General features: G+C 39.5%; 1 protein-coding gene and 1 long non-coding RNA gene across 8 annotated transcripts in view; one reads left to right on the forward strand and one right to left on the reverse strand.

Moving 5' to 3' along the window:
- LOC115191978 (hepatocyte cell adhesion molecule-like) overlaps window positions 1-24,555 on the forward strand; it is a 54,929-nt gene that overhangs the window by 15,006 nt on the left and 15,368 nt on the right. For 3 of the 4 annotated variants that reach the window (XM_029750054.1, XM_029750056.1, XM_029750057.1), the window contains exon 1: window positions 10,987-11,299. The exons of the other annotated variant lie outside the window; for it this stretch is intronic. In XM_029750054.1, the coding sequence (XP_029605914.1) occupies window positions 11,248-11,299 (52 nt within the window). In that variant the 5' untranslated portion in view covers window positions 10,987-11,247. Of the gene's footprint in view, window positions 1-10,986; window positions 11,300-24,555 lie in introns of those variants that run through there. 4 annotated transcript variants of the gene reach the window in all.
- LOC115191996 (uncharacterized) lies at window positions 4,224-11,020 on the reverse strand. 4 transcript variants are annotated; one of them, XR_003877846.1, is made up of 4 exons: window positions 9,675-10,779; window positions 8,963-9,052; window positions 5,310-5,420; window positions 4,224-5,224 (listed from the first exon to the last, which is right to left on the reverse strand). It is a non-coding gene; the product is annotated as an uncharacterized LOC115191996 (long non-coding RNA). The 4 variants fall into 4 exon arrangements; XR_003877844.1 differs by lacking the exons at window positions 8,963-9,052; window positions 9,675-10,779 and adding an exon at window positions 10,927-11,020; XR_003877843.1 differs by lacking the exons at window positions 8,963-9,052; window positions 9,675-10,779 and adding an exon at window positions 10,812-11,020.

Genomic DNA, 24,555 nt, shown 5'->3' on the forward strand with positions numbered 1-24,555 from the left:
TGCATAGCCCCCCCCCCACCCCCTCTTTTACGCTGCTGCTACTCTCTGTTATTATCTATGCATAGTCACTCTAATAACTCTACCTACATGTACATATTACCTCAATTACCTTGACTAACCGGTGCCCCCACACATTGACTCTTTACCGGTACCCCCTGTAATATAGTCTCTTTATTGTTATTTTAATGCTGCTCTTTAATTACTTGTTCCTTTTATTTCCTATTCTTATTCATATTTTTTAAACTGCCTTTTTGGTTAGGGGCTTGTAAGTACGCATTTCACTGTAAGGTCTACACCTGTTGCACTTGGCGCATGTGACTAATAACATCTGATTTGATTTGAAAACCCACAAATGTCGTTGAGTTAAAGCTGTTCTGCATGGAAGTGTGGGCTACAATTTCTCCACAGCATTGTGAGAGACTGATCAACAACTACAGGCAGTGTTTGGTTGGAGTCATTGCAGCTGAAGGTGGCACAACCAGTTATTGAGTGTAAGGGGGCGATTACTTTTATACACAGGGGCATTGGATGTTGCATAACAACTTTGTTTATGAATTAAATAAAATAAGTATGTAATTGTTGAGTTTTGTTCACTCAGATTCCCTTGATCTAATATAAGGTTTTGGTTGAATATCTGTATACAATATGCAAAAGTAGAGAATTAGAAAGGGGTAAATACTTTTTCACAGCACTGTAAATGAACCCCGTAGTACCAAACCAAATGCTAGCCTGGTAGCTTGGGGAAATAGTGTCTAGATGCTTTATTCCAGGGTAGATGAAGTTTATGAATGCCCGGCAGGGCTGTGGGACAGTGGGTGTGTATTGATAAATCTATGTTAACTATTAACATGCATTACCTGCAGGGATTGTTGTGCTAGAACTCCCTGCTATCAATCAATCAGCATCCAGGATCCAAACAACCCGTTTTATAACTGAATGCTCTTCAGAATTGTATTTGCTGATGTCACAGAGTAGGCTGATACCTAATTTCATCAATTCACAATCCATAGGTGATGTTATGCCCCCAATAAAATCCTGAAGTCTAATAATTAGCGATGCACCGATATGACATTTTTGGCCGATACCGATATCCAATATTTTCCTTGCCCCCCCAAAAAACAATACTGGTACCGATAACTCATATTTAAAATTTTAGTGGCCTTTCAAGCACAGTTAAATAGTTAACACACACACATGGACACAGCGGTCTAAGGCACGGCATCTCAGTGCAAGAGGCATCATTACAGTCCCTGGTTCGAATCCAGGCTGTATCATATCCGGCCGTGATCACAATTGGCCCAGCGTTGTCCAGGTTTGGCCAGGGTAGGCCGTCATTGTAAATACTGTAAGAATTTGTTCTTAACTGACTTGCCTAGTTAAATAAAGGTTACACACACACACACCACACTGACCAAAAAGTTATTTTGTTGGCTTTTATGTATGTCCCCATTACCAGTAAAACATAATCAAAACCTATTTCTTTCACTCACTTGCTGTGTTGTTTCGTTGTTCATTTGTTCAGTCGTTTCATTCTCAACCAGGATTTCTATGGAACGCCGTTTGGGTCTTTGTGTGTCAAAAAAGAAAACAATGACCAGTAGATAACACCATTTGACGTGTCAAATAAGCTTGTTGACCAATCAGGAACTGAATATGACTGCACGTCACATAATAATTTTACGCGTTCATACATTTTTTTAAGTAGTTATTACACATTGATTACACTATCACTTGTATTTCATGTCACAACGATTCATTGATACGTATGTTAGTATGCTGGTAAAGTTCTCGCGCACCTACAGTGCTGGTCATAAAAAAAAGCTAGCTAGCTAGCTCATGGATGCAAACATTGTTCTTTCCCAAAAACATAGCAAAACGACAATCTCTTTCAGTAGCTATAGTTAGCTAACTATATAGCTAGGTGTCATCATCTAAACTAACCCTAATTTATGAGAAAGTTTTTAGTTGATTAATGGTGGTTGGACTCATCTATGTGAAGCTAGCCACAATAAGGATTAGCCACAATAGTGGCCTTTGCTTTTAGCCTTCAAAATAAAACTCTGGCATAATTCTACTATTTGTATTCATTTGCATCACTGTCAATTACATACTTTTATTTTGAAGGCAAACTGCAAATTCCACTATTGTGCCTAATCCTTATTGTGACTAGCTTCACAACACATAACCAAGTCTGGTCGAGCCTCACTAGCCAGATGAAGCTAGCTGGCTGCTTATAACGTCAGCTTTGGGCAACAGGGGGAAAAAAGTTGCAAGATTGAATCAATCCCTGGGCTGACAAGGTAAAACTCTGTCATTCTGCCCCTGAACAAGGCAGTTAACCCACAGTTCCTAGGCCGTCATTGAAAATAAGAATTTGTTCTTAACTGACTTGCCTAGTAAAATGTAACAAAAAAATCATTGTTCACCGATATATCGTGCATCCCTACTAATAATACATTCACAATGCGATTCAGATTGTATTGGTAATTGACAAATTAATTCCTTGTTGTGTCTTGTTCACCATTATCCAGTCCAATTGTAGCATGATTCCACTATTTGAATCCGTTTGCATCAATTTCAATGCAAGACTTTTATTTTGAATGTGAACTGCAGACGCCACTATTGTTGCTCATCACTATTGTTGTTCACTTCCCAGTGGTGTGGGCACAGTATCAAGGCTGTGGGTACTGGTGAAAGGAGTCAGGGGCAGGAGAGCTGAGTTGCGTGGACAAGGTATTTAAAACCTGTTTGGGATAGTGGGCAGTATTTTCATGGCCGGATAAAAAACGTACCCGATTTAATCTGCTTACTACTCCTGCCCAGAAACGAAGAAAATGAAAAAGCACTGGCATATCCTGCAATCAGACAAAAAAAAAATCGCACACGGAACCCCCACTGGTAGTCTATAAGCGTGGTCACAATATTGGAGATAGTTTGGTGAGATCGAACATGCCCCCTGTGCCCACTCAGACACTCTTGGCACCTATCCCAAATGGGAACTATAAATGTGGCTCATGCGTACAGTGCAATAGCACCATAAAAACGTCTTTCTTCAGACACCCACATACAGATCGAAAGATCCCTGTTAGGAGTATCATCTCATGCAAGACCAAGGGAGTAATCTATCTCATCACCTGCTCATGTGGAAAAGCCTATGTAGGACAAACGAAAAGACAATTAAACAACGCATAGCTGAACACCGCAGCTCAATCAGGTGTAAGAACATTGACTATCCAGTAGCAGCTCACTTTGTTGAAGCTATCCATCCCATCTCCTCCCTCAAATATACAGGCATTGAGCATGTTGCTCTACCAAGGAAAGGAGGTAACATCGAGATCCTACTACTACAAAGGGAGACTTACTGGATATCCTGTCTAAAAACATTGACCCCTAGTGGTCTGAATATTGACTTCGATCTCAGGCCCTTCTTATGAACACATTTTCCTTTATGAACAACTCTTATAACTTGAAAAATTATTTGTACAGCTTATTAGCATACACCTAATATGTCCCCCTGTTGATGATGTTCATTATATATTAAGGTTGAACCAATATTACATGTAACAAAAATAAAATACAAAATTATTATGTGAAATTGAATGAAACAATAATGTATGTTGATGCTAATATGATGTACAATATTCCATTATGTTTCTAAGATAACAATAACATAATATATTTAATATGCCATATACTATTTTTTAACAGCTTCACTAATTCATTTTAATTAACTTAATCATTATGACACACCCCTCACCACTGTCATTGGTTACACTAATTGCACTGTGTCTACATAACCTAGTTCAAGTATTCATGACATTACCCTGAGGAAGGCACAGTGATGCTGAAACGTTGGTAAATACCCATTAAATTGCTGGGAGATTATACATGGAGTGTGCGACTTTCTGTATTTTGATAGTTTATTCGCCGTTAGTCAGCACCTCCACACAAACTATTATTCTGGGTGTGCGCCAGCTCATGTTTTTATCTTGTTACTTACAACGTCATGCTAATCACATTAGCGCACGTTAGCTCAACCATGACACGGGGGGGGGACACCAATCCTGTAGAAGTATTAATTTCCATCACAAAAGTCTTCATGTGTCTTCCACAGAAGTATCCCTATGTGCATTTTCCAATAACATACAGATTTCAGAATTGCGACACATGAACGTCAATGTTTCCATTATAGGAATATATACAAAAATGTTTTTCACTAGGACTTGATCATAAATGCATATTTGTGTATTTCGCCTGCTATCATATCTAACTCCCAACACTACTTCTACTGGCTCCACAGCACCCCATTTTTGGTTGAAGTACTTTGTTCTCTTGGTTTCTGTGTTAAACTGGCAAATGGGTTTTCAAAGTTCTCAAAACTATCATTTACAGCCGATATAGAGGGGTTGTCCATAGGTATAACTGACAGAACTTGTTTAATTTGGGAGTACAGCCCAATAGTAAGCTCTTCTAAATCACACACTACTGTTGAAACAACACTATTTGCAACACCACTAGCTTGCTACTTGGCAATGATGGAGAAACACATATCTTTAGCAAGACTGTCCATTCTTCTCAAAACAATCACTTTGAGTGTTATCATGTGGGACACCAATGTCGTCACCCATTTGTGGAGCTTCTGACTGGACTGGAGTATCAGCAACATGAGAGAGCCCTTCTAAGCTTAATGCATCAACTACTTAACCAATATCCTTATGAATACTATAAAAAAAATAACAAAAATAAACAGAGTATGTTGAAAACTGCCATCTACAACCATCTTGAGCACAGACCTATCTAAACTTGGTGAAGGGATAGAAGCTATGCTCAATTCTCAAATGAGATATCAATGACTGGCTGTTTCTGTGCAACGCTTGACAACAAAAGCACCGTAACATGCATTTATCTAGTTAAGAAGTTTTGTCCTCAACTCTATCAAGCTAGGGGCTTCTCTTGTTTTGCCTACATCAATGTTGTAGATGGTTGTCTGCACTAATGTGCAGAAGTTGACAAGAGCATCATCATACGTCAGGTTAAAGACAAAGTGGGCTTTGAACAGTTCATCAAAAGCACTCAGACTACTAATTGCCTGGCAGGGAACAAGCTTCTTGTCCACCATGATGTAGTAGTTCTTGATGTCGTAGTTCTGTCTTCTTCCGACGGCAAGGAGGTATGGCTGTCAACCATGGCTCCCATCAAGATGGTCTTCAATGCTGCAGAATGACTGCAACACACAAAGGGTATTTTTAAGTCACTCTCAACATGTTAAGACAATGAAGAGAAACCCCACAATGACTGTATCATCTTACCTTATGAAAGTGCACAAGAACTGGCACTGATTTTAGTCCTCTTCCCTCCTGCTGGTGGTGGGAGGAGATGAAGCAGCAGCAGCAGCAGGGAGGACATATCCTTGTCCCAGTCTGAGGGCAAGAAAAGGCAAAGTCAAATCACATAAAACAATATCGCTGAGTTTGGAACACTGCACTACCCATGAGAAAATCTGCAGACTTTTCTGCAGACTTCAGGAGGTGACGCAAATCGGTGAAAACATTTTTCAAGAGAGACCTGATCCAACAAAGACAGCAGCAGCAGGGGGGAGCAATGTTTGATACAAATATCAGACATATTGTAACAACTTACAGACGTAGACACACCATTAAAAAAATGTTATACGTAGACAGACATACATTTCAATTACAGAAACATACAATCGTCATAGATAAAAAATGATATATGTACCACCGCATCAAGTCCGAATGACAATCACATTCCTTAGTAACATGTGAGTCAACCAAACGTTTAAACTCTTCCAAGGAAACAAGATCCTGGAGATTCAAGCTGGTCTGGACAGAATTACAAAACCACGGAGCTTAGTTACTACAACACTTTTTGCCATGATCCGTTCTGATTTTAGTAACCGTTAAAAGTAAGTAGTTAGACCGTAACTGGTATTTATTTTCTGACCTTATCAAAGAAGAACAGCGATAAAGTCGCAGTTTTCCCAAAATGGCCTCATAAATCATAGTATACTGCTCAAAAAAATAAAGGGAACACTAAAATAACACATCCTAGATCTGAATGAATGAAATAATCTTATTAAATACTTTTTTTTTTACATAGTTGAATGTGCTGACAACAAAATCACACAAAAATAATCAATGGAAATCCAATTTATCAACCCATGGAGGTCTGGATTTGGAGTCACACTCAAAATTAAAGTGGAAAACCACACTACAGGCTGATCCAACTTTGATGTAAAGGCCTTAAAACAAGTCAAAATGAGGCTCAGTAGTGTGTGTGGCCTCCACGTGCCTGTATGACCTCCCTACAACGCCTGGGCATGCTCTTGATGAGGTGGCGGATGGTCTCCTGAGGGATCTCTTCCCAGAGCTGGACTAAAGCATCCGCCAACTCCTGGACAGTCTGTGGTGCAACGTGGCGTTGATGGATGGAGCGAGACATGATGTCCCAGATGTGCTCAATTGGATTCAGGTCTGGGGAACGGGCGGGCCAGTCCATAGCATCAATGCCTTCCTCTTGCAGGAACTGCTGACACACTCCAGTCACATGAGGTCTAGCATTGTCTTGAATTAGGAGGAACCCAGGGCCAACCGCACCAGCATATGGTCTCACAAGGGGTCTGAGGATCTCATCTCGGTACCTGATGGCAGTCAGGCTACCTCTGGCGAGCACATGGAGGGCTGTGCGGCACCCTAAAGAAATGCCACCCCACACCATGACTGACCCACCGCCAAACCAGTCATGCTGGAGGATGTTGCAGGCAGCAGAACGTTCTCCACGGCGTCTCCAGATTCTGTCAGGTCTGTCACGTGCTCAGTGTGAACCTGCTTTCATCTGTGAAGAGCACAGGGCGCCAGTGGCGAATTTGCCAATCTTGGTGTTCTCTGGCAAATGCCAAACGTCCTGCAATGTGTTGGGCTGTAAGCACAACCCCCACCTGTGGACGTCGAGCCCTCATACCACCCTCATGGAGTCTGTTTCTGACCATTTGAGCAGACACATACACATTTGTGGCCTGCTGGAGGTCATTTTGCAGGGCTCTGGCAGTGCTCCTCCTGCTCCTCCTTGCACAAAGGCGGAGGTCGCGGTCCTGCTGCTGGGTTGTTGCCCTCCTACGGCCTCCTCCACGTCTCCTGATGTACTGGCCTGTCTGGACACTACGCTGACAGACACAGCAAACCTTCTTGCCACAGCTCGCATTGATGTGCCATCCTGGATGAGCTGCACTACCTGAGCCACTTGTGTGGGTTGTAGACTCCGTCTCATGCTACCACTAGAGTGAAAGCACCGCCAGCATTCAAATGTGACCAAAACATCAGCCAGGAAGCATAGGAATTGAGAAGTGGTCTGTGGTCCCCACCTGCAGAACCACTCCTTTATTGGGGGTCTTGCTAGTGTAACCGATGTGAAATGGCTAGTTAGTTAGCGGTGGTGCGCGCTAATAGCGTTTCAATCGGTGACGTCACTCGCTCTGAGACTTGAAGTAGGGTTTCCCCTTGCGTTGCAAGGGCCGTGGCTTTTGTGGCGCGATGGGTAACGGTGCTTTGTGGGGTGTCAGTTGTTGATGTGTGCAAGGGTCCCTGGTTCGAGCCCGGGTTGGGGCGAAGAGAGGGATGGAACCTACACTGTTACACTAATTGCCTATAATTTCCACCAGTTGTCTATTCCATTTGCACAACAGCATGTGAAATTTACTGTCAATCAGTGTTGCTTCCTAAGTGGACAGTTTGATTTCACAGAAGTGTGATTGACTTGGAGTTACATTGTGTTGTTTAAGTGTTCCCTTTATTTTTTGGAGCAGTGTATAACAATGTGTAAGCCTAAGTAGAGTCAACGACGACCAGCCAACAGCACTATAGAGATCACAGTGATGTGTCAAAATCAATTGCCTTCAGGGTAGTGCTTGAGGTCTTTTTATATAAATTACATCACAAAAGCCCACGACAGACAGGAATGTACTCCATACCAGCTCTTTTCTGGTCTCCAAAGAAAAACAAGCCTCATGCCGTTAATAAAAACCTATTCTCAACTTGATCTTCTTTACCAGGTTCTCAACATGATTAGTGAAGCTCAGTTTCTCATCCAACCAAACTCACAGATATTTGTACGTCTTCACTTGCTCTATGGAATTTCCTTCCAATGTAGTAATGACATGGTTTCCAGAGTGTTTAGTATTGGAAAAGACTATGTATTTTGTTTTAGAGGAATTCAGAAGAAACTTCAAATCATGCTGATTCTGTTGAAGGATGTTAAAAGCTGTTTGAGCTTTTTCAAAAGCCAAAGTCAAACTGCTGCCACTTGAATAGAGAACAGTGTCATCCGCATAGAAATGTATTGTACATCAAATAAAATATATTGGACACATACACATATTTAGCAGATGTTATTGCAGGTGTAGCGAAAGGCTTGTGTTCCTAGCTCCAACAGTGCACTAGTATCTAACAATTCAGAACAATACACACAAATCTAAAAGTAAAAGAATGTAATTAAGAAATATATACATTTTATCACAAGCAATGTCTGAGTGGCATTGACAAAAAATATGGTAAAATACAGTATGTACATATGAAATTGGTAAAACAGTATGTAAACCTTATTAAAGTGACTAGTGTTCCATTTAAAGTGACCATCAGCTGTATCAATGTCTTCCAATGTTGTTGGGTCCATCAACAAAATGAAGAACCCTACTATAGATCAAATTCAAAGTATGGCAAGTTTTTAAGATGCTTTTAACGGTATCAGACTGTTCTTCTTTAAAAGGGAAATGTCTGTCACATAGAGAAGAGCAATAGCAGAGCGATAGACACGTGGTTGAGGAAACAGGCAGTAGGCTCCATGTAAAACGTCTATGTGGTCAGAGCAGTAAATGAGATGGGGAAGATGGTTGAGAATGCTGTGAATGTCTCAATAATGATACTGTTATAGCGTGAGAAGAAAAAACCTGTGGGTTATGAGGGTGTCGCAGTTATCGTAGTGTCATAGTTGAGTGTCTGAACGTGGTGAACTGTTCTTGTTCTGGTGAAAAACACTCCTGTAGAACAAGAAAAGAGACTTCTTTAGTGCCATTAGTACATCTGAATTAACTGACTTAACCACTAAATGGTTTAACTAGCTAACATAACCCTCTCAAAATAGGTTTCTAACCTCAAGGGTCTGTTTAAACAGATAAATAAATACAATATTTATCTCTAATTGGTAATATTGTTTTCATAAATGTGTTTTTCTAGAGATATCGTAATGAGTGAATATAAACACTGTTTACTGGCAACATATCCATGTTCTATTCAAAGAAGCCTAGTATTTACCAAATATCGTGCTTCTGAGTGACTGCCTTGGATGTCAAAATGATTGTGGAATTAATTTCAAGATTTTAAAGGTTCAAGATTTACAATATTTCTTAGCGTTAAAAGTTATACTTACTTACTCAGTCCTCTTATTCCTGTGTGGGACATTAAGCTGCAACAATCTTTCAACAGAATCCCATTGGAGCATGTCTTTGACCACAGCTTGTGCTGTCTGTCCCATGACAATGAGAGACCATCTACATCCAGCTCAGCAGCCACCACTGTAAGTCGCCATGTCATTTTTGGCCGGTGTATCTTATAAAAGTTCTAGTTCACCCTATTACAGAAATGTGTCCATTGTTGTCTTACCTCGGTCTTGTCCTGATTCCACGGCATCTACTCCACAATCCCTCATAAATCACAAACTACAGGCTCTTCTCCAAAATAAATAGAAAAAAATATTATACAATATACTTAAAATAACGTCACAAAAGTTGAGAAAACCAATCAGAATGCAGATGAAACCTGTCTGTCCAGCTATCTTTTCACAAATGTGTCAGTTCAGGTGTTACAAGAATGTATTTAGCGAGCTGTGAGGAATGTGAAGAATAAATGAACGTGTCTGTGACAAAGCTTATCTATGTAGCCATATTTGCTTGACATGCATATTATTTAAGAGTAAAAGTAATCAATAATAATACATTTCATTGTTACCCTGCTTTCAATTAAAAACAATGTCAAAGTGCTAAAAAGTAAGGATATTGTTACTATTGAGTGTACAGTAATTGATTTCAATTAGCTATTATTAGTTTAAAAAAAAACATTGTTCTCTGATAACATAAGGCTAATGTGCAACCAACTTATGGAGATGGGAGGTTGGTAGTGTTGGGTTAGGTAGTTTAGTTCTTACAGGCCCCGATTCAGACGGAGATAAATTGACAAAAAATTGGCTTAAGTATATTTTGGGGGGCTTAAGTCCATAGTAAATCAACTTGTCTCAAGTCTGAATAGGGCCCCCAGTGCCTAGTGTAATTCAACAAACCCTTGCACAGTTTTCACATTTTGCCGCCTTAAAGTTAAATATTAAAAGGGCTTCAATTGGGATTTTTTTTTCACTGATCTACAGAACCTACAACACATTTTCAAACTAAACGAAATGTCCCAATACTTTTGGTCCCCTAAAATGGGGGAACTATGAACAAGAAGTGCTGTAATTCCTAAACGGTTCACCCAATATGGATGAAAATACCCTCAAATGAAAGCTGAGAGTCTGCACACACAGAGACTAAACACATTACGCCCTTTTTAAATAGATCATTAGTGTGTCACCTGGTCAACTTGTTAACAAAGCAGGATGGTGAATCCTTCACAAACACACAATATCCTTTAAATAAATGCACGCCGCTACACCCGCAATAACATCTGCTAAATATGTGTATGTGACCAATTAAATTTGATTTGATGAAAAATGTTTTTTTGAAAAAATGATGTTTAATCTCTCTTCACCTCTTTCTCTCTCTCTTTCTCTCTCTTTCTCTCTGTTCTCTGCTTCGAAATGGAATGCTCATCCACCATCAAACAACATAAACAAATTATCTGGAGAAGAAAGAATGCACACAACCTTTGATGCGGTTTCATCATATTGAAAAACACTGCAAAGATTCCTGGGTACACCACCAAGGCTGCCGCTGGGATAACAGGATAATATCTCCCTCCATGCCCCTCCTCTTTTTTGTGTTGTGTGTGAAAAGCAAATACAGCTGTAGATGGAGTTATAGTTGTTTCAAAATGAATGCAAACTCCACCCACCCGGGTCGCTGGGACAGCTTAAACTAACAAACTCAATGTCTGGGCGCTCTTGTTGAGTATCTCAGACTATGTCATGTTATTTGTAGATGATTGAGTGGAACCAGTTGGATGATTGTATGGACTGTAGGCTACAATGCTGTTTTCTCAAAGAAAAAAACTGAAGGAGACGCTACTGTATCTCTTCGGTATGTGCACCTTCATTTTTGTGACTTTGGTTGTAGAGACTTGACAGCTGTTGTTAAACTCATTTGTGACACCTTTAGTCATTTTTCCATGTGATACAGAAACGTCATATATATATATAGGTTAGCTATACATGTAGGCTTATTTTTGTCTTATTAGTTATGTTCCCAAATGTAATTACTATATCTGCAGGCTTGGCTACCTGATGCTTTATACAATTTTATGGGACTTCCACTGTTGTTCCAGGCATAGCGTACACCCTCAAGTGACACAACTGATATAAAAAGGAGGCATTGAACCATTTGCTAAGGTTGTATGGAGTTTTTCTGTGCACAAGCATAGCCGCAGAAAGCAGTTTGATGGTGAGGGCTGGGTGCTGTTTTTTGTAGGTTTTTTTCCTTATTTTTTTTTTCAGCGGGTGTTATAGCAACCCTATTTCCTGCGGCTATGTTCACAAGCTTTGATGGATACACCTAACAACAGTTGTTTGGAAAAATGTGTGCAGACAAACTCTGTTGAATCTCATAGAGAAAGCGAAGTTGATCAACTTGAGTAACTCATTTTAACAGGCAGGTGACTTTTTATATATTTCTCTGGGACTAGTGATCTGACTGCAACCAATTTGCCTCTTATTTGAATGTTGGGCTTGAATGTGAGCTCACACAAGCCATTCTCCTCTGTGTTCAGGATGGAGAAGAGAGAGCATTTTCTCTTGGTAACAAGATTTTATCAACTCACTGCATTAGATGTTTGTCCGACTTGCCTAAAGCGCTGCTCTTGAACAACTTCCCTTTTCTGAAACTGTAATATGAACAACTGTGTTTATGTTTTGTGTGACGATTTAAAACATTATTGTCGTGATAAGAACTACAGTTGGGAATCTCCTCCATGGTGTTGCATTATTGAATGACAATGAGCATAGGTCCATCAACAAAATGAAGAACCCCTGTAGATCAAACATTCAGGGCCTGTTTCCTGGACACAGATTAAGCCCTGGACTAAAAAGAGTATGCACAATGTAGAATCTCCATTAAAATAGGCTTTTGGTCCAGGACTAGGCCTAATATGTGTCTGGGAAACAAGCCCTCAAAGTATTTAAGATGTAGTGTGAGAAGGAAATGATGTGGGTTTTCAGGTTTTGGTTTTGTCTGTCAGATCTATCTTGAGTTTCTTGACTGAGGTGCTTGTGAACTGTAAGTTATTTATAACGGAGGGATACCTGGAGAAAATTGGACCTCTCTGAAATGTAAATGGATGACCCTTCAGTAAAATATATTTTTACCCTCCCTGAACTCTTGAAATAAGACAAGTGACCCTCCCCTGTACCCAAAATGAAACAGTGGATAGCAGAGAACATGCCTACCATTTACCCTCAATCCTAGGACAGACCAGAGTCTTTAGATATGTAGTTTTAGAAACTGTTCTTCATTTTGTAAGCATTAGCCTACATGCCAAAGTTGTCAGGTTGTGGATTCACATTCCACTGCGGACAAGGGGAGGGGGGAAAAGATCCCCATTATAATAAAAGCACTGCATGAATCTATCATCTTATTTGAATTCTGAGAAGAAATGGCCTTTTATAAACACATTTATGCAGTTCTACTTCATTTTACATGACTGGAGACAAGCAGAATCTTTTAATATCACACCAGAGCAAGACAATGAATGAGCGCATGCTGCAGCACCAGAGAGGTTGTGATTTCAATACAGGCTGTTAAATAAGAGGATAGTCTAAGTTAGGAACAGTGCTAACAGTGTAAAAATGAACAAGTTACATCTGAAGTATCTAATCTTCGAATTTGAGAAGAAGACATTTGTGTTTTAACACAGAGCCTGTGGCTCAGTTGGTAGAGCATGGTGTGTGCAACGCCAGGGTTGTGGGTTCGATTCCCATGGGGGGCCAAAACAAACAAAAAAAATGCGTGAAATGTATGTATTCACCACTGTAAGTTGCTCTGGATAAGAGCGTATGCTAAATGACTAAAAATTTAAATATAATTAGGTAGGCCTACAGTATATGCGCTTGTAAATTTTTTTACATTCAGGAAACTATCTACTAATTTATTATATTTTATTCCATGATATTGTTGTTACAAAATAGATTTGTGTTGACTGGGCATGGGAATACAAGAGCATCTGCTATGCTAAATTAACAAACTAGGCATGCATAGCTCACCACATGATCCTCAAACCAAAGACTGGACAAACTCGTGTTTCTTAAAGTTAATTCAAAGGCACTGTAGAATGACTGTATAGCTTAATAAGGCATTTTTTTGGTGTCATTATTGTTTAATTATAAGTAATTGTTATTGGAAATGTCTATTTATACATTCTAAATGCAAAATGGATATGCATGTTGCTAAGGACTGATTTTCACCTGCAATGGCATACCCAAATCTATAGCTCAGTACCTGAAGCAAGGATATGCATAGTCTTGTTACCATTTGAAAGGGAACACTTTGACGTTTGTGGAAATGTGAAATTAATGTGGGAGAATATAACACATTAGATCTGGTAAAAGATTATACAAACAAAAAAACATGCAAGGCCATACATTGAGATATGATTCTATGTGTAATTAAGATGTTGTCCACAACATGCCAGCAGTGTGTGTGCAAAGTTTCAGACTGATCCAGTGAAGAATTACATTACTACACAAAATGTTGTATCTTGTCTGCGAGGAGTTGCCGTGATAAAAGTGTTTTGTTATTGTGCACTATCCTCAAACAATTGCATGGTATTTTTTGCTGTGATGGCTTCTGTAAATTGGGCACTGCAGTTAGGTTAACAAGAATGTAAGCTTTCTGCCCATATAAGACATGTCCATGTCTATGTCCCAGAAACTTGGCTGTTGTTTACAACTTCATTCTAGTCACATGGGTGGCAGGTAGCCTAGTGGTTATAGTATTGGACTAGTAACCTAAAGGTTGCAAGATCAAATCCCTGAGCTGACAAGGTAAAAATCTGTCGTTCTGCCCCTGAACAAGGCAGCGTTAACCCACTGTTCTTAGGCTGTCATTGAAAATAAGAATTTGTTCTTAACTGACTTGCCAGGTAAAAATTTTAAAAAGCATATTGAACAACAACTGTCCTGTTTTAGGCACACCATTCCTGAAGAGGTTTTACAGTGCTGTTGTTGTTGATGTCTTGTTGAAATGCTGAGCGCTCCTGCCTCCGTGTCACAATTAATTTCTTAAAACTTCTTACGTCTCTCGATCCCGTGAGCGGGACCGAGTTTAGTGAAAAATCAGAGCGCCATATTCAAAACAACAAATCTAATAATTTCTACTTCTCAAACATAGGACTATCTTACACCGTTTTATAGATACACTTCTCCTGAATTGAACCACGTTGTCCGATTTCAAAAAGGCTTTACAGCGAAAGCAAAACATTACATTATGTTAGGAGAGTACATCGACACAAATAACCACACCGCTATTTTCCGACCAACCACATGCATCACAAATAACCAAAACACAGCTAAATGAAGCACTAACCTTTGACAATCTTCATCAGATGACACTCCTAGGACATCATGTTACACAATACATGCATTCTTTTGTTCTATCAACTTCATATTTATATATAAAAACAGCATTTTACATTGGCGCGTGATGTTCAGAAAATATTTTCCATCCAACACCGCCGGTGAATCAGTGCTACAATTTACTAAATTTCTATTCGAAAACATTTTTTAAATATAATATTGTCATTCAAAGAATTATAGATTAACATCTCGTGAATGCAACCGCATTGCCAGATTTAAAAATAACTTTACTGGGAAATCATACTTTGCAATAAACGAGGTACTATGCTCAGAAAAATAGGCTAGCCGATACAGACTAGCGCCATCTTGGAACCATTTACAGTCATATATTGTATTATAAATATTCCCTTACCTTTAATAATCTTCATCAGAAGGCACTTCCAGGACCCCAGGTCCACAACAAATGTGAAAAACGTTTTGGAAAAGAGCTAACTCTCGCGTGGACGCGCACCCAATGAACAGATGTCCTTCCCTGTGTGACCAACTTTCCGGCCTTCCTGTTCACCATAGAATCCTCAAACAACTTTGTAATGACTGTTGACATCTGGTGGAAGCTTTAGGAAGTGCACAATGATTACTGAGTCACTGTGTATTCAATAGGCAAAGACTTGAATAGAGCCCACACATCCAGATTTCCACTTCCGGTTAGAATTTCTCTCAGGTTCTTTGCTTGCCATATGAGTTCTGTTATACTAACAGACACCATTCAAACGGTTTTAGAAACTTCAGAGTGTTTTCTATCCAAATCTAGTAATAATATGCATATCCTAGCTTCTGAGTTTGAGTAGGAGGCAGTTTAATATGGGCACATATTTTTTCCGGAATTCTCAATACTGCCCCCTATCCTTAAAGAGCTGTAAGAGGTTTTAAATGGCAGGCTATACCCTTGAAATAATGTGAATATAGCCTAAATAATTCATTTTCGTTCCTTCCTGGCTTACTCCTGACTGATTTAGAGATGTTGTATAATAGCTTGTTGAAATGTGGAACTTCAATTGATAGTGACAGAATCACACATTACTTCCCAAGCAAAGTAAACGTGTCTCCTCGGATATAGAAGGTTGTAGCGCATCCTTCTATGTCATAAGCTAGGTTTTCATCCAATTGGGACAGATTTTCATGCAAATACCCTAGAATACGCATAAAGAAAAAATATGCTCATTTTCCCACCCCTTTTCTACCAAATTGAAATTGAGGATAAAAATCAGTGTTTGATGACGTAACACACACAAAATGCACTTTTCGCTTAAGTTTTCATGTACTGGATAAAAATCGAAAGTTCAATATGTTTCCATCGCATTTTCAACTATACCAATAGTATTGTCACGAGCAAATGTGTACTATGGTCTTGGCATGTGCACTCTAGCCAACAGATCACAGATATAGTGTTAAGGCTGTGCGGGTAAAGTCTACATCAGGGATAGGCAACCATGTTGATGAAGTGCCGCAGACACTTCATGTTTTTGATTTAACCGACCTGGAAGACCAGGTGTGTTGAATTTAGGCAATCACTGAATGGCTGAATTACCTCAGTTGGTCAGGTGTGGTGCCTAGTTGGAACAAAATCCTGCAGTACCTGCGGAACTCCAGGAACAAGGTTCCCTAACCCTGGTCTACATGATGAGATTATTATGGATGTTTTTTATATGTAAAACGGCAGTCAAGTATTGATCATCATGTCACCAGAATCAGATCCTCGATATTTATTGGAAAGGAGCATCAAGATCACAGTGCAATTTCAACACCCTGTGAAGTTCATAAGTTATTTCATCTGTAGCCTAATAAACTGCATGGTTTCCGAGTCGTAGTGGGAGGACCACACACTGTATCATCGTGTGACTCCAAGTTTACATCGATATGATGGTTTTTATATAAATATTTGCGCGTAAATACGTTTCCACCAGAGAAGAGCTTTGACTGGGCTGAGCGGGAGCTGGGGTGCCAGGGCCAAGGGGTGGGAGGGCCAAGATTCTAGAGGTGGTGGAATGGAGTGCTCGGTTTGGGATGTAGGCTTTGAGCATAGCCTGAAGGTAAGGAGGTGCAGTTCCCCTTGCTGCTCCATAGGTAACCACCAGGGTCGTAAAGATGATTCGAGCTTCGACTGGAAGCCAATGCAGTGTGAGGAGGAGCGGGGTGACATGGGAGAACTTAGGAAGGTTGAACACCAGGTGGGCTGCGGGATTCTGGATAAGTTGCAGGGGTTGGATGGGACAAGAGTGGAGCCCAGCCAACAGAGAGTTGCAGTAGTCTAGATGGGAGATGACAAGTGTCTGGACTAGGACCTGCACCGCTTCCTGTGTGAGGAAATGTTGTACTCTACGGATGTTGTACACCATGAACCTGCAGGAGCGAGTCCCTGCTTTGATGTTTACAGAGAACGACAGGGTGTTGTCCAGGGTCACGCGAAGGCCTTTCCCGGGAGGAAGATCAGCTCTGTTTTGTCGAGGTTGGTCTTGAGGTGGTTGGCCGACATCTAAGCTTAGACCCATGTTGCCACTTGGGTGTCAGAAGTTGGAAGGAGAAGAGCAGGAAGGAGAGATCTGATGGTCCATGCTGGCGAAGGCAGCGGACAGATCTAGTAGGATGAGAGAGAGAGTCAGCTTTGGCAGAGAAGAGAGCCTCTGTGACACAGAGGAGAACGGTCTCAGTTGAGTGAGCCGCCTTTAAGCCTGACTGGTTAGGGTCAAGAAGATTGTTCTGAGAGAGATAACCAGAGAGTTGGTCAGAGACAGCACGCTCAAGTGTTTTGGAAAGAAAAGAAAGGGATACCGGTCTGTAGATTGACATCAGAGGGGTCAAGTGTTGGTTTTTTGAGAAGGGGAGCGATTGGCCATCTTGAAGTCAGAGGGGCCAGTGGTTAGGGATGAGTTGATTAGAAATGGGAGAAGGTAACAAATGGCATGACCCTTCCCTGTACTAAATAAAAAAATACTAAACCTTCCCCTTGACTGAAATTGAAAAAGCATGACTCTCCTCCATTTTCCTCCGGGTCACAATAGTGTAAATTTCAACCACCCCCTAATTGGAAAAACACACCAAGAAAATGCATTAAAGGGAAGGTCACATAAAACTAACCACATATAACATGGATTTGCATTAGTATACGCATCAAAGTTCCACCAAACTTTTTTTTTTGTTACTACATAAAACCGAGTCATGTAATGTAATATGGAGGACCCAGCAAACCAGCTTATTCCCTAGAATGTAAACTCCCACAGAAATAACTTCAAATTAAACCAAATTGTTTGCACTCAATATTATTGGTTTCAATCAGATGTTTTGCTTCCAAAGAACAGCAAAAGAGCTATGTGGTTCAGAGCGAGTAACCGTTTATTCACAGCTAATTTAATTTTGTCTCCTAGAGATTTCTTTGTCAGATTTTCCAATATTTGTTTTACGTACAAGAAAATGCACTGCGATAGGAAACAAATTCATGACATACAGAGAGACATAAAACATACAAATTCATGACCAATAAAAACAAAAGTTTACATCTCAAATTCTTTTTTTGGGGGGGGCTTTCTTTTTCTGGGAGTGTTCTAGGAGTTTGACTTTCCACTTTCCACTTCCTGTCCAAATGCCTTTCAGGAACCCAGGGTCTTCACATGGATTTTTTTAAAATCCAGAATGAATCATATCTACACTGCACAACAACTGTCATTGAAAGCACAGTGCTTCCCTTCTGAATAATTCCACTACCATAAAACAATGTATCAAATTACATAGACTAAGTCATCATTTATGAGACTGTAACAAAGCATAACATTTGGGTTAGACTATTCATTTGCTATCTTAACACTATGACATGTTATATAACAGGCCTAACCATTCTGTTGGAAAATTCTATGTTTCACTGTTAGCCGCATCTTATTTTAGATAAAAGTGCATTGCACAAGCCACAACATGTCGCTCATAGTACATAATATGTATTTGAAAAGTACATTACCTGAATAATGGAATATGGGTTTACCGTTCATAGGGTACTCAATCCATACCATGAAGGCCAATGGGATGCTGCCTTCTGCCCTCCTCCCAGCTTCACACACCTTCTTCGTCTAGCAAGAGAAGGACGTGTTATCAACAACTACAAAAAATACAAAATGAGGATGCTACTACTACCACCACCACCACCACTACTACTAATAATAATACTTATCCACAGGTCGACTAAATGCTTGAGGACATAGATGTCAAAACATGAGAAGGAGAAGTTATTAAGGGTAGAAAAATAGGAAATAGCCTTTGTATTACTTTGATTAATGAAAATCACTTCTTGCATATCGGTAACTGCCAAGACTGACTATAGCCTATAACGGCCTTAATCTGGATTTACACTCTACTAGGCATACTCTAATAGAGGCTCTGCAAATGTTTTGTAACTTTTAGCAACAAAAATATTTCACTTTCTGTCTTTTATTATTGCTCAGATTAACACCCGGTAGAGTGAAAGCCAAGCCTCTGCTGACTACGCTGGCTGACTAAGAATAACTACCCTCTGCTCAAGCGACCGCCATTTGGTCACAAAAGCCCCTGCTTCATTTGCCTCACAGACCGTGGACGTCAAACACATTCAACATTAACAGGAATCAGACAACAAACTTAAGTCGGACATAATTTACAAGATATGATTGAACTGTGCTGTGTCTAGTCAACTTTTTTCCTACCACCTCAGGTCTTATCCCAGCTTTGATTGTAGGCATATTTACTCTCCAGGCTTCATTTTGAAATGATATGGAACCATCATGGAAATCGTTGAAATGGTCTCTATGTAGACTGACATGTCATGCCTGATTAGGCCTCTGTCTAATTGTCTCTTTTGCTTCTGTCTTGTGTGTTTTTGTGCTTTCTTTATATGTATGTGAGCTGTGGAAAGGATTTCAATCTTCTGAGGACAGTACACTTTGTCTAATCAAATCTAAGTCTGTTATCCCTGGTAATACCTTGCCCTTCTGACTCCAAATTGGAGAAATTCAACTTCCCTTTTGATTAGCTGAGGGGATTTGGTCAAGTGTGAAATTCTCTATCGAGCAACAGTTGATCCTTGATTGCGATACAGTTTTGGACATCTTGAACATTCAACATAATTATAATTCAGAAATAACTTTAAAAGTAGGCCTACACAAGATAAGCTTAGTGTTAGCTGTTTTAACACAGATTTCCACAAAGATGTTTTGTATAACATATCTTTGAGCCAATGTTTGTTTTGTTTTCCTTTAGTGTCCAAGTTCAGGTAAATATGCAACGAAAAACACCAATGTGGGAATCTGTGTCAAAACGATGCACAATAAGTGTACCATTTGTATTTGTAAAATTATTTGGGGGTGATATGAAGGTAGAGTTACTGTAGTTGCCAAAATCGTATTGCATGCAATGATTATTAGCCGGTTAGACAGAAAGTCGGTGTCACGTCCTGACCAGTAAAGGGGTTATTTGTTATTATAGTTTGGTCAGGACGTGGCAGGGGGTATTTGTTTTATATGGTTCGGGGTGTGTGTGTATGTAGAGTGGTGTTTGGTTTATGTATTCCGGGGTTTTGGTCATTGTTCTATGTTAGTGTATTTCTATGTTCCGTCTAGTCGTTTCTATTTCTATGTTTAGGTAATTGGGATTGGGGCCTTCAATTGGAGACAGCTGTTTATCGTTGCCTCTGATTGAAGGTCCTATGTATAGGGGTTGTTTTGTATGGGGTATTGTGGGTAGTTGTAGTTGCATAGCTTTGTATTTAGCCTGCATCCTGTTTGTTCGTACGTTTTGGTGTTCAATAAAAGTGAAATATGAGCTCTCAACCCGCTGCGCCTTGGTCCACTACCTACGAAAGACATGACAGTCTGCCGTCGGGACAGCTGTACACAGTGACTCCACTGGGATCAATGGTTAGAGTGAAAGCCCAATAGCTGTATGGCCTTGGTTTCTCATAAGCAGGTTAGACCTAGCTCAGATTCACCCAAGATGTGTTTGGTTTTCGCCAGGCATAATGGGAAACAAGTTGTCCAAAAAGTTATACCTTTGACTCATCTCTCCGTAGAACATTCTTCCAAGAGTCTTGATGATCATCCAAGTGCTTCCATTTTTTTGTTTGTTGATGAGATGGGTCCCATTATGTCTGGTGAAAACCAAACATTGCATTCCACAGTAAGAACCTCATACCAACGGTCAAGCAGGTGGTAGTGTGATGGATTGTGGATGCTTTGCTGCCTCGGGACCTGGATGACTTGCCATAGAAGGAAACATGAATTCTGCTATGTATCAGAGAATTGTCTGGCAATCCGTCTGTGAGCTGAAGCGCAGCTGGGTCATGCAGCAAGACAATTATCAAAAACAGACAAGTCTACATGAAAATTGTTTAAAATCAACACATTTTTAGTTTTGGAATGGCTGAGTCAAAGTCCAGACCCAATCCCAATTTAGATGTTGCGGCAGAACTTGAAACAAGCAGTTCATGCTTGAAAATCTACAAATGTCACTGAAGGTTATGCATGCAAGAGTGGACAAAATTCCTCCACAGTGATGTGAGAGACTGATCAACAACTACAGGAAGCATTTGCTTTGCTTTATCTAACTGGTTAAATAAAGGTGAAATAAAAAAAATTGGTTGCAGTCATTGCAGCTAAAGGTTTTTGAGTGTAAGGGGGAAATTACTTATACACACACAAGGGCATTTTGTTGTTATTTGTAAACTCAGGTTCCCTTTATTTAATATTAGGTTTTGGTTGAATATCTGATAATTCAGTATCAAAAATATGCAAAAATAGAGAACCAGAAAGTGGGCAAATATTTATTCACGGTACTGTAAGTTCCTGTAAATATTGGCACAGAAGTTGTCAATTGTCCTAGGGACATCAGAGATCATATCATTCCCTTTAACTGTTGAGTGGTGTTACTTTTAGAGTTAAATGTATCCAGTATGAAAAAATAAGTAGAGTTCTGCTCTCCTTCAAGCCATTTTTTCATTGATCTGATGAAAGCACCTCCTGCCTTAACCTTGTTAATGTCATCCAGTTTGTTGGTTAACTAACTTAGCTTTATCCGTATCTGAAAGACGATTAGGAGGTCTCTGGAAGAGTGAGGTAATTCTTTATGTGTAACGCGGGTCGTACAAAGGGGACCAAGGCGCGGCGTGTGAAGTGCTCATACTTTACTTTAATTGTTAAGACACTTAGGACAAAAACGACCGAGAACAGTTCCGTCAGGTGAACATACACTAAACAGGAAACAACTACCCACAAACAGGAAAAAACACCCCTACTAAATATGACCTCCAATTAGAGGCAGCTGGGTCAAATCATACAATGTGTTTTTCTGGATTTTTGTTTTAGATTCCGTCTCTCACAGTTGAAGTGAACCTATGATAAAAATTACAGACCTCTACATGCTTTGTAAGTAGGAAAAACTGCAAAATCGGCAATGTATCAAATACTTGTTCTCCCCACTGTATATTAAGAATATGAATTCAGAGGGCAAAAATGATTAAATATTAAACCATTAGACCTCTCACTAAAGGCCTTAGTCATACAAAAGTTGTACTTAAATACAAACTGGTTCTCTAGCAGATTAGTAAGAATGTTTCACCCCATGTTCAAGAATGGCCTTTTTCCCTTCATTAAGATAGGCCAAGGCCAGAGTGACCCAAGGGCCAAGACTGAGCAGCCCGGCAGCTAGGGATTGCCTAAGTGGGTATCTCACCTGACGTGGGCATGTTTTCAATACAGACTCCATTTATCATACAGTATTCCATATAAGGAATACAGACCTTATGAAAGTTGCACAGTATACCCTTAATTGTGTAATAAATCAAATCTAGTGATACATAACTTGACATTTCTGCCATCCATTGTGACATTGTGGGAGGATAACCAACCTTCCAATTAATGGCAATGCATTTCTTAGCCGCTATAAATGCTAGGTTACACGGTTTCTTCTGATAACAGTCTCCAGTATCAACATTTCCAAGCAAACAAAAACAGGGAGAATATGTGGACATAATGAGATAAAAGAACATACTCTTTGCCAAAATTCATTCACCCTTCACAAGACAAAAACATTTGCAAATTTGCCCCCTTTTGTGCTTTACACCTCCAGCAGAATAATGCCATTTCTGAATGCATGATATTCAGTTTAACTTGCATATACAGTGGCAAGAAGAAGTATGTGAACCCTTTGAAATTATCTGGATTTCTGCATAAATTGGTCATAAAATTTGATCTGATCTTCATCTAAGTCACAAGAGACAAACGCAGTCTGCTTAAACTAATAACACACAAATTATTGTATTTTTATTGTCTATTTTGAATGCATCATTTAATAACCTGTTGAGGATCTTATCCCGATCTTATCCCGGTATTGGGATTCATTGTCATGTGACCATGGCGGGGAATTCAAAACTGCAAGAGTAATCATTTCAAATACTCAAATAATCAACTATTTTCCTCCATTTGAAAGATATATCTCCTAAATCTAACCACGCTGTCCGATTTTCAGAGGCTTTACGGAGAATGCATAAAGTTAGGTTGTTAGGAGAGTACATTGACAATAGCTGTGTGTAATGTTTAGCCAATTCAAAGAAGGGCATCAACAGACAGAAAACTAGCTAGAATTATGCACTTACCTTTGACAATCTGCATCAGATGACACTCATAGGACATTATGTTATACAATACATGCATTTTTAGTTCCATCAAGTTCATATTTATATCCAAAAACAGCATTTACAGTCGCGGTGAAATTCAGAATTTTTTTCGGCTCGAATGCTCCCAGTGAATCCAGCATTACAAATCACGGAATTCGAAAACATTGGTAAATTATAATATTGTCATTCAAAGAATAATATATTATCATCTCGTAATTGCTACCGAATGGCCAGATCTCAAAATAACTTTACTGGGAAATCACATTTTGCAATAAACGGGGTACTATGCTAAGAACAATAAGCTAAGCTATAAGCTAAGCTATACAGTTAGCATCATCTAATATCGATAATAACATTGTAAATATCCCCTTACCTTTGATTATCTCCATCAGAAGGCACTGCCAGGGATCCCAGGTCCAGAACAAATGTGGTTTCTTTTGACAAAGTTCATAATTTATGTCCAAATAACACCAAATAGTTAGCGTTCAGTAGGCTCCCACAAAACGAGGTGGGGGGTGTAAAGTCACGCCGAAAAGCTAAAAAAAACCTAGTAAATAATCTATTTACATTTGTTCAAACATGTCAAACGTTGTTTAGCATTAATCTTTTGGTCCATTTTTAACGTGAAACATCAGTAATATTTTCACACAACCTATCAAGTGTCTAGATAAACGATTATGACAACCACAGTCTTCTCAGATTTATGCGCAGGCGCAAAAAATGAAGTGATGACGTGTCAACTTCCTTGCATTCTAATTTGCCCCCTGTTCATCACAGATGCTTCAAACAACTTTATAAAGATCGTTGACATCTAGTGGAAGCCGTAGGAGTTGCGAACTGAATCCTTTCTCACTATGGTATCTATAAAACAATGACACTAAATAGTACAGTCACAAAATTCACATTTTTTTAAAATCTATTTTTCACAGGTTTTTGCCTGCAATATGAGTTTTGTTATACTTACAGACACCATTCAAACTGTTTTAGAAAATTCTGAGTGTTTTCTATCCAAACCTGAACAATAATATGCATATTCTAGCTTCTGAGTTGGTGTAGGAGGCAGTTAAAAATGGGCACATATTTTT

The sequence above is a fragment of the Salmo trutta genome, chromosome 4 (assembly GCF_901001165.1).
Source record: "Salmo trutta chromosome 4, fSalTru1.1, whole genome shotgun sequence".
Lineage (NCBI taxonomy): Eukaryota > Metazoa > Chordata > Actinopteri > Salmoniformes > Salmonidae > Salmo > Salmo trutta.